This window comes from Taeniopygia guttata, chromosome 1A, assembly GCF_048771995.1.
Source record: "Taeniopygia guttata chromosome 1A, bTaeGut7.mat, whole genome shotgun sequence".
In the NCBI taxonomy this organism is placed as follows: domain Eukaryota; kingdom Metazoa; phylum Chordata; class Aves; order Passeriformes; family Estrildidae; genus Taeniopygia; species Taeniopygia guttata.
Window position 1 is genome coordinate 19,448,291 of NC_133025.1, and position 13,471 is coordinate 19,461,761.

General features: G+C 37.5%; 1 protein-coding gene across 2 annotated transcripts in view; it reads left to right on the forward strand.

Moving 5' to 3' along the window:
• TRABD (TraB domain containing) overlaps positions 1-13,471 on the forward strand; it is a 32,543-nt gene extending 19,072 nt beyond the window's left edge. For both annotated transcript variants that reach the window (XM_030256376.4, XM_072920783.1), the window contains 5 exons: positions 2,848-2,958; positions 4,351-4,490; positions 5,752-5,924; positions 7,520-7,631; positions 10,201-13,471. In XM_030256376.4, the coding sequence (XP_030112236.4) occupies positions 2,848-2,958; positions 4,351-4,490; positions 5,752-5,924; positions 7,520-7,631; positions 10,201-10,375 (711 nt within the window). In that variant the 3' untranslated portion in view covers positions 10,376-13,471. The remainder of the gene's footprint in view (positions 1-2,847; positions 2,959-4,350; positions 4,491-5,751; positions 5,925-7,519; positions 7,632-10,200) is intronic.

Consider the following 13,471-nt stretch of genomic DNA (forward strand, 5'->3'; position numbering starts at 1 on the left):
AAGACAGGTTTTTTCTTATCTCCTCCCCGTCTTCCTGCTTCCATTCTCTCTTCTGTGTCCATACAATGGCCCTGTGATAGTTTGAGTAGGGCTTGGTTTGTTGCTACATCATCTCCCAGCACTGTAAGATTGCTTCTCTTGGCACAGAGGGGCAGTTGAGAAACCTTGCTCTGGGGACAGAAGAGAAAGTGAGCTAGAGACAGCAGAATCATGCCTTAACCTCTTTTTGTCTAAAGTTACCTGTGGAGGATTATATTGTACTGTTGGTTCTGGCTAGTGAAAAAAGCTCACCTTTTGCACTATGTAATGCAGCCCTCCATGTTTAGGTAACCCACAGGGATAGTCCTCTTCAATAAAATGGATATAAAATGAATTGATGGATGATACGTACATCCATATGGATAGGAGCAGGCTGCTGTTCACTTGCTACCTTCACTTGTGTTTTGAAATCTACCCTCCAGTGGTCTTGCAGCAGTAGGAAAACCAGTTCCAGGCTCCAGGTGTCAAGGTTCTGCTGCCTTCCTTCATGGGAATTTGGGTTTTTAAAAGAATTGTGAATGAAACTACACATGGCTTGTTTCTGCACTTGGTGCTGGTTCAGTGACTTGTTATGCAGTCAAAGAGTAGCTCCAAGGCCTCCTGCATAGGCTGTGTTCCCATACATAGTATAAGTGTTCTTTGCCTGGATATTGCTCTTCCTGCCATTTTCACTGTCTCTGTGCTAGCTGTGTGTCCAATAGTGTACGTGCTCTCAATCGTCCTGTTCCAAGCTTCATGAGTATTTATATGTTTAATCTTTTCTCATATGTCTGGTATTTCTTTGCACGCTTTCTAGTCAAAGTATCTGATTGTCAAGGCAGGAGTCTGCTAAAGATCGTACAGCAGTGCTTTTATGTTTTGCTATTGTTCCTTTCCCAGTAATCTCTCTTATTCTTCTTGCTTTCTGACTGCTATTGAACATTGAGCTGATAAAATTGGTGGTTTGCTTTCTCTTTCCTATGTGCCAATAGCTTTGCATCCCTCTTCCTGCACAGTTAAATTTCTTTATACTTGTGGATTGCTATGTTTACTTATGGCTGTTGCATCTAACCTACACAATTATTGCCATCCACTCATGATTTAATGTCCTTTTGTGGTCAGCTTTCCTTTTGACAACACTGAATAATCTAGCATAGATAATAACCTCCTTTGCTGTTTTGCTCTCATCATTTTTTGTACATTTTTCCCTTTATCCCCTGACAGTATCTGGCTGGCCAGTTGTTGCTGGTTGCTGCTACATACAGCTGCTTGTCACCCTTTATCTCCTTCATGCTAAACAAATATGCAAGGCACTAAGTTTCATGCAGGTTAAGAGCACAGACAACTTGGAAACACTTCAAAGATGCATCCCTCTGTTAGCCAAAAGGATGAATCTTCCTGTCACAGTGTAAAAATACAACTTCAGGTGCATCAATCCTGAAAGAGAGATCTGCCAGCAAATAACTTCAGACTACATTATCCTCATTTTTTGGCTGGGGGTTGTGACTATGTTTTCTGAACTTTGGGAAACATTTGTTGCTCAGTCACTTTAACTGGATCTCAAGGATGCACACTTCTTCTCGTGTTTCTTCCTTGGCTCTCCCCAGACGCCCAGCACTTGACTTCCTTCCTTGCTTGCTACTTTGTAATATGACAAGGCAGGTAATGAATTGGCTTTGAAAATAACCCCTCTCTTTTGTCAGTTCTGGTCCTCAGTGACTGTTGAGTCCATTTAATGGCACAAACCCACCCACAGCCTTTGGAGAGGTCTCACAAACATTGATTGGATCTGGCACAGGCTGGGTCATTTGAGCAAGGAATGGAGACCAGGACCTTTCCCTGGTAACTTCCAGTATTAAGTCAGGCTTACAAAGCCTCATCTGCAGTTGCATGAAGAGCATGATATAGCAGGAAATTAGCCTTTGTTGAGGGAAGGGGCAGTGCCCCTTTTGGCAGAATTATGGACTGATGGCAAATTGGAGGAGATACTGCACCAAGGTAATGTTGATTCGTTGAGTCCTAATTGTAAAAATAACTTGTTGAGGACAGCCAGAGATGGACAGAAGGGTCGCATTTGAGATGTTCTTTTTGATCACTTTTAAAAGGTCAGGTAACGAAATTTTTGCTTCAGTACATATAGGAGAATTCTTTTGTTTTTCAAGAGAAGGGGTTTGATTTTGAGAATAGTGCTCATGCTTCATAAAAGCAATAGACAGCCTTCAGTCTTCTTGTGGGCCTGACTCATACTCCAGACTGAGGTCTCTTTGAAGATCTTGTATGCTGCAGTCATACACCGCAATTTCTTGTGCAATCTTAGTTTCTCCGTGTTTCTGCATCTAACCAGTCCTCAACCTGGTGTTTTTCACTATTGTAGACATGTCTGGGATTATACCACTGGCTATTCACTTCAGTATTTCTAGGACATGGCATTCACTGCACATTTAATGGAATATGTTCCTGTGGTACCTTTATTTTATTTGTATCCAGATAGGTCAAGAAAAATTAAATGCACACTATGAACTGTTTAACCTTTGAGTTATTCAGACACTTTCTACAAGCAGACAGAGTAAATATAGACTGAAATAAGTCTGGCTATCCTTTATTTTCTTAACCTGCTATACATTTGTGATGAAGGGTGGAATACTTTGGCCACACAGTGAGGTAAACTAATAAAAACTGAAATATAGGCTGTGTTGATCAGTGAATTGGCTCCAAAATGTAGCTTCAGTGCTGTTGCTTCTTCATTAAATTAATTAATGTTTTTTTCACTTCTGTGAACAGTGCATTTTTCAGCCTGTTTTTTTACATGTTTTCTCCCTCTTCTGCCAGAACGGAGTCATGTCTGGACTGATGCAAATGCTGCTTCTGAAGGTTTCTGCTCACATCACAGAACAGCTGGGAATGGCCCCAGGAGGAGAATTCAGGGAGGCTTTCAAAGAGGTGCGAACTTGAAATGGCTTTTCTGAGGTCAGATTACTGGCCTTTTGTTTCCAGAGTTGAACTCAATAAAACCCTTTTGTTATTGCCTAGAAAAGAGCACTCTGGCCATACCTCTGCTGAAGCCAATGAATAGTAAAAATCATGTTCGACTTCAGGCCGTACCTTAAGGTACAAACATTTGTAGACATAAGTGTAGCAATTCAAAAAAAGGCTTCAAATAAGGCTTTTTCCTGATGATATTTGTGAAGACATTTGTTTTCATTAATAATTTAGTTTCTTTTAAATAATTGTTTTTGAATTCTGAATATTGATCTTGGTCCCACTGTTGGTGGCGTCAGGATTACAGGTTGTGAAAACCAGCTCTAAAGGAATAATGAGATCTGACACCTTCCATTCATCTACAAAGACTGGGGAAGTGAAATATCTGACTGGTCTGTTAGTCCTATATAGTCTTTTAATGTCACCTTTTGTACTACTGCCAGCAGTGATACTGAATTAAATAGTGGCTGTGTTTTACACTACTCTTTTTTTGTCTAGGAATACTGGGACACTATTTTCTGTGTAAGCATCCATCTTGCAGAATGTATCTTGCTATTTTTGTGTAAATTATGTACTAGTAAAGAAATCCAAGACATATTGCTGATAAACAATCTGGAATAAGTTGGCTATATTTATCCTTAATAAAAAGAAAACTTCTTCAAGGTTTATTTTCTTGAGCATTCTAGACCAGAATGAAACATTTTAAGTGTTTCCCATTTTAAGTGGGAAAGAAAAAAAGACTAGCTCTGTCCTATTCTAAAGCAATTGCTGGAAATTTTTTAAACAACTAAGCACAGAAAAGAATTTTCTAGAAATTCTGTACTGTGCTAAAATTTGTCAGTGTGAGCTACAGCCAAGTCTGACATTATTACGTGATATCTGGCATCAGTTATTGTCTCATAAGCTCTTTCTTTAATATATTTTACCACGACCAACTGTAAGGTTGATGATCCTGTCAAATCCTAGGTGAAAGTAAAATGATGGCAGTTGGTTCACCTCAGACTTTGTTCAGGCCCAGATAGACACTGGGCCCCATTGTCACCTATGTAGTAATAATCAGAAGCTTTGTGCTTCTGTACGAGTAACCTCGAGGGTGTGGCATTACAATTTAATGGTTTTACTGTAATACCTGCTGCATTTTGTAGTGGATTTATTCCTTTATGAAGTAATCTAGTAGTATATTGTAAATTCTATTAACTGCAAAGCCAAAATATTTTTTTTGTTGGAGTATGACACTACTTGCTCTTCTTTAAGATACCTTGTATAACACAGTAAATCCTTAACGTTCCTTAATAAGAATGTGCTGTGCTGCAGTATGAAATGTTGATTAGTTATTTGTATCTTCTCTTTCAGGCCAGTAAAGTACCTTTCTGTAAATTCCACCTCGGTGACCGGCCCATCCCTGTTACATTTAAGAGAGCAATTGCTGCACTTTCCTTCTGGCAAAAAGTCAAGCTTGCTTGGGGCCTTTGCTTCTTATCTGACCCCATCAGGTATGAATCAGCACACCACGTGTTTTATGTTTGGGATGGATTATTCAATTCTTCAGTTTGACTTTAGTATGAGGGTACCCAGCCTGATACAATGAAATATGAATGAAGGATAAATATACAACTATCCTGCAATAATACGTATTTTTGAGGTGAATGCTGTCTTTCTGATCTTGTGTCAGGCCTTCCTTTGTCTTTCAGTGCAATACTTCCAGGTGAAGTGTAAGATTTGGTGCTGAAGAATTCCTAGTATACTTTAAAAATGTCTTTAAATTATTATTTTATTGTTTTTGTGCAGAAAATCTTTCCCACCACTGTGTGTGGATATTGTAAATACGAGAGAGTAAAAGCCTCAGTACAATAATTTGTATATTCTTGAGTTCCACATCCAGCCATCAACATGAGATTCCATGGAGAATGAAGTAAAAATTCAACATCAATATTGTCAATCTGTTGATGTTTCTGTGTCTGTGTTGAAAGCTAGCATTTTTCTTTTAGCTTGCCCTGATGTTTGTAGTCTTCTTTTCATCTTGGAAACTAAAGGAAGCCTGTTTGACACCATTCTTTAATAGACAGTGACGTCACACCAGATAATTTCATTGCCACAGGCTATGACCCACACCTAGGGGTGCTAACAGAAGGGTTTATAGCACCTATGAAAAGAGCAAAAGCTCATTTAATTTACTTCTGCAGTTCTTATTTGGCATTTCCTACCTGTTTTCTATTTTTCTGTTCTGCAAATTGGTTTATAACTGACATCCCTGCTAAAGACCTGTGATTGACACTAGGAACCTGCAAATCTTTGTCCATGCCCTCAGACTGTGCATTACAATGTGCCTTTTTGGTTCCTTAAGTAGAGTCTCTGTGTGTTCAGCGATCAGATCTGCTTCCTCAGAAGAGCTGTGTGTAGGCTCTTCTAAGCTTATTAACGCACACTGAAAATGGGGCACCATGGTAACTCCTGCCTTTGAAGCCTTAGTGGTTTTGCAGAGTTGAGTTGTCAGCTTTTACAGTGGGAAAGGAGAAAATCCAGTTGAACTGGCTAAAGGCAAGTGACCTCTTTCCCTTTCCTTCACTGCAGAGGCATTGTTAGGTATCAAGTTCGACAGGTTTATGGAGATTATTTTCCTTCTGGAGAGGAAAACTGGGGGAAGAGAACTGTAGACTGTATTTAGGTGTAATGCCCAATTGTTTTGAGCCATTGTTTGTTTGTGTTGACCTTTAAAAGTGTAACAGATACTGAGAAAACCTACCTTTCTTTCAGTAAAGATGATGTGGAGAAATGCAAACAGAAGGATTTACTGGAACAGATGATGGCAGAAATGATTGGAGAATTCCCTGATCTTCATCGAACTATTGTCTCCGAACGAGATATTTACTTGACCTACATGCTGAAGCAAGCAGCAAAGCAGATAGAGCTACCTCGAGCTTCAGAAAGTAATTGTTTTAAAGCAGAGATTATAACCAGCAAGATGTTCTTTATGTACTGGTCCAAAGTTCAGTTCTCAGGAAATCTGGGATGTTCTGTTCATGAATGCTACATGTCGCATAAGATACAATGCTTAAAAAAATTAAGAAGGGGTATTACTCCTCTGTTAAAACAGCCTAGAGCAGTAGACTCTAAATTATGTTTCTTTTCTCATTGTGCTGTTCAGAACTGTTAAGTACTAATTAGCCAGACAACTATTTCAAAAGGCAGGGATCTGGTATGACAGCACAGTATGGGACAGTCATCTATCTCGCTTGCCCTGTTGTCTCACCAAATTCATTGTTGTCACTGGCTGCTGAGGGATTCATTTCTTGATAAGTTAATTCTCTGATTTCAGTACTCTTCATAGATTTTTTTATAATTACAAACTGGGCTGCTAGGAACTTTGATCTGGCAGTAATAATCATATGTGACTGCTGTTTCAGCAAGGTATAGGCATATAGAAAAATAGTATTTGTCTAATCTTTGAAGTATTCTGCTGCCATATGTAATCAACATGCACTTCCTATAGATAAGCATACTGAAGTATATTACCTCTTACTTAATATCTTAAGAAGATAGTGTTTGTCGTCACTTTAGTGCAGATCTGTTGTAGTTGCAGTTCTGCTTTAGAGCAATTCTAGAATAGACCGAGAAAAAGAAAATTTAGAAAAAAAACAGTTTGGTAAATATGTATAATAATTCAAGTGTTTTCAATACAGTTTTATTCCATTTTGAAGTAGGCTGCTCTTCACATGTTGACTTTTTTCCTGGAAAAATCAAGGGTGAATATTTAAAGCAAAACAATGGAACTTGTATTTTATATTTATGTATTATGTAGAACTTTCCACATAGGAAGGCAGCCTGATTATTATTCCTTAGAAACTTTTTGTGAGTTATTTTTACTATAGCATGGTGCTGTATTTTTCACTGGGGAAAACTTCCAGAAACCACGTTTTAGATGTTGTGAAATATGGGTGGTAGATGGGAGGTGAGGGTGAGAGCTGGCATACGTTGCATTGGTCTGATGGCTGCTGGCTAACTGGCCTGGGTTTGCTGTTGCTGAGGCCATGTCTCTGACAGTGAGCTTTAGAGAACAGGTGTGATCTCAAGCGTTGTTCTCCGATTGTGAGCCCAAATCTTGGTACACTTTGTGTGCCAGGTGCCACTGTGCAAAGTGGCGGAGAAAGTTCTCTGTTCGGGAGATAGCAAAGAGCAGGAGTGTTCCTCATAAACAGCACAGAAACATGACCTACACAGAAAAGAAAAGAAGTTAATTTAGCTTGCTGAGCCCGTCACCCTGAGGCTGAAGTATTAGCACTCGCCAGGTCTATTTATTAAATAAATGATTCCTGAAAATCTGAAACCATGCTGATTTTTTCAGCCTTTCAATGAAAGAGGCAGTAAGTGAGATCAGTATGCAATAGGGTTTCAGTATGTGGTAGTAAAAGCCCCTGTATCTTGGAAAAATCAATTTTGTAGTCTCACAGATTGGCTATTATTTATAGCTTGAAATTAGTTCTTTTACAGATATGTTCCTTTCTCTTAATTTCTCTTTTCTCAGATGAACCTAGAAAATATATCCCATCTGTTGTAGTTGGTGTTGTTGGCATGGGTCACGTACCTGGGATTGAAAAGAACTGGAATTCTGACTTAAAGATCCAGGAAATAATGAGGTAACAGTTGTGCTTTACTACATGTTGCTGTAACATCTTCTTTTGCTAAAAAACAGCAGTTTCTTTGGAGTTTTCTTGGTTGATTGTCACAGCTTGAAGAAGCATCTCTGCTGTCATCCTGCCCTGTCAGCTCTCTGACTTGCTGTGCAGCGCTTGCAGATAGTGCTGACAGCAAAGAAAAAAAATCAAAGGAAAAAAATAAATGGTTGAATATGGAGGGAAATAGAGATGAAAATATACCCTTGTCTAGAAAGAAAATTAATTGGTCCTCATTTAAGTCTTCTAAAATGAAAACTCAAATGAGGGCTGTTGAAGATGGTAAAAACAGAACAAAGCTTTTAGTCTAACTTAGGTAAATATAAATAATTTGATGTAAAGCTTTTGTTTTGTCAGGACACTGCTGGCTCTGGCAAGCTTAGTGTCACAGTTGCTTGTACCCTATTTTAAGTGTATATCTAAGTAATTACTTTTTAAAATGTGTATATCTGACTAATTATGAGCTGGTTTAAGCCATTTACCTCGTGAACTCTTGCTTTGAAGTACCTATTGAAATAGATGTATATGCTTTGTAAAAGACAGAATTGAAGAACCAAAGCATTCAGACTATGTGTATCCCATAAAGCCAAAAAGGTCAGGACTTCAGAAATATAGGAGAGATTATAATACTGCCTACTAGTATTGGTCTGTGATGCTTTAGGATTATGGAGTCTTTCAAATATTCACACTTTCCTATCACATCTGTTTATTGTGCTTATGTAACCACCTCACCCATCTTTTCAGAGGCTATGAAAACCAGAAAAGACTGACATCCACATAAATGGTATATTTAGACATCTAAAATATGATTTAGAGAGACTTTTGTTGTCTGGATTCAAGAATGCAAAGTATAGAAGCTCTGCCTAGCCATTTGTAACTGTCTTTTAAGGCTAAGCCTCACCTGGCATCACAAACTAGACGTCCATTTTCCTCTGCACCCTTGCAAATAACCTGTGTAGTTGTGTGGTGGCTGTTGGTCACATCATTGGCAGCACAGAACTGAATAGCCCAAACACCAAGTGCTTGTCTTCAAGCCTGCATGGAAGGCTGATTTGACTTGATTGTCTTTCCCATGCCAGTGCCATAACTGAGCAGAAGAGTTACTAGTGTCTTTCACAAGACATTAATATTGCATTGACTTGATTTTCTGAAATAATATTAAGCAAGTGGCACTCATAAGAGTGCTATATTTGCAACTTATTTTTCTTTAAAATTTTTTGCCCTTCCTGCTGTTACACTGCAGTTGCAGAGCAGAGTTAGGGCTTTCTTTTGTGTGTTTAGTGTTCATCACCACTCTAAGGTGGCAAGTTTTTAAGACTTTCACAAGTATTTAATTAAATTTTAGAAGTTGGAACATGAACTTGAAAATCTTCTGGATAAAAGCATACATATGTTTCTAATTTTCAAGTTCATGCATTGAACCTGACTCCAAGCAGACCTTACTGTTTGCCACAGAATATTTTGAGTTGGAAAGGATGTACAAGGATCATCGAGTCCAACTCCTAAGTGAATGGCCCATACAGGGATTGAGCCCATGACCCGGGCATTATTAGCACTGTGCTCTGATCAACTGTTATTAATCTTTTTTTTTAATTGTGGTGAAATACTAGAATTGAGTAAGAGTAGGTGGAGAAAGGTGTAAGAACATGTAAAGAGATGCCTTTACACCATTCTAGGATCAATACATGTGCTTTTTTTAAACTCTCCTGTATATTGCTGTAATGTGCAAAGTCTTACTAGTAATAACTTTTCCCTAGTTTGAGCACATGGATTTAAACTCAGTCTAGTTGTTTCCTAATTTCAGCACATTTAACCTGCTTGAGAGCACCCAGTGGTTTTGCACTATTGTAATTGATTACTTCTGAATACATAAGAGACTTTTTCTGGGTATAAATAGATGATAAGTTGAAGCTCCTTTGAAACAGTGTATGGAAACCTCTGAGTTGCTTATGAGAGGATTATGAGGTGCTGTGGGTGTAGAGCCAGCTGAGCTGCTGCAGAGCCTGTTAGTGAGGGTGTAGGGCTGCACGTGCATGTGGCTGTGCTCTTAAAGTCAGCTTTATTGGGAAGGTAATATTTACTGCTTGCTTGATATGCCCACAGTGAGACTGCTTGAATGTTGGGCAGTAGACCTGGTGTGCCTGGTCTTCTTCTGTCCTCGTTCAGGTGGCCAGTGCAGAGACTTCCAAGCAGCTCTGTGAAAAGCTCAATATTCTCTTTTAGTATTCTTCAAAAAAGTCTGAATATTGACTTAGTTATTTTGGCAGGGTGATGGACAAGTAAAAGTTCCTAGCTGTTAAGAGTGGCATAAGTAGAAAAGGCTTTGTTAGTGTTTATTAATTTTTGTTATTTAATTGTATGTAACCCTTGAATATGAAAGAATACGTTGTTCATTCATGATGCATCCATTACCTGAAAATTTCCTACACTATGGGGAAGAAGGGGAGAAAATATTCCTTTTTTTTTTAATTGGAAAATTCCTACTGTTTCCAGCCATGCAAATATTAATATTGTTTTCTATATTTTGTTTCAGTGTGCCTCCTCCATCAGCTTCAAGTAAGATTTTCAAATTTGTTTTAAAAGCAACATTTTTTGGACTGCTGGGATATGGCTGCTACCGAATAGGTCACAGGACAGTTCAGTTTGTTCTCTCAATGCCAGCAACACAGAGCTATCTTCAGAGGCTGACAGAGGTGCCTCAGCAGTGAACAACAGCAAGTAGAGGCTCTGTGTGAAGAAGGTGGCAGAGGAAAAGGTGATGGAGGCAGCGCATGAACTGAACTGAAGGATGAAGATTCTAGTCAGAGCTGATCGATGCTGAGCAACACTCAATCACTATATAATAAAAGAGTTGATACTAAAGTTACACCAGCTATGATCTAATTAATAGTTTTGATTCTTGACAGGTGTGTTGCATGAAACCAGATGATTCCAGTTTGAGGTAAAAGAAATGTGTATGCAAATATATATATATATATTATATATGCATACTATATACATGTATACTATATATATGCATTATATATAATATATATATATACATATATATAAAATTGATGATGTAGTACAGGCAGCTTAAAGAGTGTTTGTTCATGGCTCCTTTTCCAGAGAAAAGAACAACACAAAGTAACCTAATTGACTGCATCTCCTCTGAAGTTCAGGGACACTTGAGTGATTCTTTGCTTTCTTTCTTAGGTATAATAATACCAAGTGTTTGTTTCTGGTGCCAGACACTTTTACACATAATTTAAAAGGACATCTTCTCAATGTATGTTTTATACCTAAAACATTTAAGCTTTTTTTAAACTTAAGAGCTTTCCAGAAAATTCAGAATTGTACAGGCTGTCATACGTACATGGCTCAGATTTTTTACAAGCCTTACTGAAGAACAGGAATGTTGCCTTTAGATTGCATCCCTTGTTACCACCATCAGTTGAATTGTTTTTCTCCTGCATAGAGAAGGTATAGCCACCCCATCAGAATGCAATGTGGTTTGTGTCAGATGTTTACAGGACACTCTGTTCCTTTAGATTAGCTTATTTAAACTATACTAATTAGCTAAATCCTGCTGGTTCCAGTATTGTAAATTTAAGAGACTAGAACTACTGTACAATTTACTTTTGTTTTTCAGACCTTTCATATTTGGCATAAAAAGCCTGGAATTAACCTGCCCCTTGTTTTTGCTACATGAAAATATTTTATTTATCAATGTAATTTCTCGGTGGATGAATATTTTAATCTATTTAATAGGAAAGCAGTGTTCAATTTAGTTTTTCAACCAAATGTAGCATTTTATTTGGATTACCTGCTATTTATACATAGAATTAGGGGTACTACAGACTGCTGTTACTTTTTTTTTTAATTATCTGGAACAGTCATCCATCATCAATCTATTTATTTCTTTTTTTGTTGTTTTTCTTTTTTTTTTAATCCTAAGTTCATATTTCATTGGAATTTTTTGGTACCTTCCCTTTTTACAGGATTGTCAGTGATTGTAAAATGCCCTTGGCAATCAGCTAGTCCTAGTTCAACAACACGGGTAATACTGTCATATCAAAGTTAACCCGATGTATTTGAATGGGGAAGTCCCATTTGCTCCTCAGGCTCATATACAGTTGCTCATTGCTTAAAGTGAGATTTTTATCTGTATTTCTTTTGGGAACGAAAGATGGGAACCAGTATGTGAGGCAGGAGGAGGAAAAGGTGATGATGTTTTGTGTTTCTTTGTGGTTTTTCAGTTGGTTCAATAAAATCCAGAAACCACTTTTAATAGGGTATATTTCCAAAGGCTTGTGTTGGAAATAGTTCCATACAGTCTTTTATTTGCTAAAAGTATGTACATCTATCTTCTGTGCAGTGTAGTCTTTTTTGAGCTTTTAAAATTAAGGTTCTGATGCTCCTCTCTGTGATGGCATTGACTTTGCTGGGAGCTGGTCTGTCCATGCAACCTGATGCTTTTCTGCCTTTCTCTTTGAAAATTGTATGAGTTCCAGTGCAGCAAATTATTAAACTGCATGTTTATCTTAAACCTTACTGAATCTAACCTGATTCTGCAGAGGTCTTAAGATGATGCTAGGTGCTCTTCTTGGTCTGGGCCTTACAGGTGTCCAGGGAATAAACCTTAGCAAATGCAAATGACAGCAATTAATGCTTCTAGGACACAAAGTGTAAATGATAATACAGAAAATAGTGGGGGCAGGTCCTTTTATTTTCTATTTTATTAGTCATTAAGAAACCACCAGCCATCTCTAGCAAGAGGAGAAGCCGCATTTGTAAACAATTTATAGAAGAGTAGAGTGACTGCCTAAATTTTGATTCCTGTTTTTTAAAAACATTTAATGTGTTGTTTACAATTAAGTAGTCCTATTTGAATAATTCTGTTACATTTTATGTACATTTTTAAAAGATGAAAGAAAAAGTTTAAGCTCACTCTTCTCCTGTCTTTACTGACATACCAAAATGTTATTCTGTTGGTTATTTTCTTGAGAATATTTAGCTGGTAGAATAAAATATATGGATATTTTGCTTTAAGTTATCTACAGATTTTTAAAGTATCTGCAGGTATTTTAAAAGCTCTGTAGATCTTTGATATCTATGCTCAGGTAATTTTACACAAAGGAAAACAAATCTAAGGTAAATTTTAGATAGGAGCCTTAATCTTGGGTGGGACTAATGCTAAATGATTGTCATGGAGCATTCTTGCAGACTTGATGCTTTATGCTTTTTAGTCAAAAGTGATTACCATCTAAGGTGTCCATTTGTTATTCAGTTATTCCCTCCAGTCACTACCTTAAGTCTGTTGGTTCAATTTTTTTTTTTTTTTTTTACAAAGCATATCAGCAGATTCTTCAGAGAGCCTCTTGGAGAATTTGCAATTTATCTTCCCACTGTTACAGATTGGCAGATCATATGCGTGCACTGTTTATTCAGTGGCACTGGAAAGTGATGAATTTGCAGAACTAACAATTCTATGAATCCATACACAGATTCTTGATGTTGTGTATTCAATGTGTTGTACTGTTTATAAACATAATCTGTGTTTTAGGTCCATTCTTTTCTGTTCTAGTCAGTCCTTTCAGTGTTAGCAGCATCCTGTAAAATTTAAATATATGTTGAATTGTCCCAGCCCCACCTCAACCTTATGAAGCCATATTGTATTTTTTTGGTGACATGTACATCTGTTTTATGCATTTGTACATGTGATGTAAATTTGAAGTATTTTTAACAATGTGTGCCTTTAAAGTGATTTAAAGTAAACAGCAGTTATGTTCTATTATATAAAAAATAAAATATTTTAACCACCA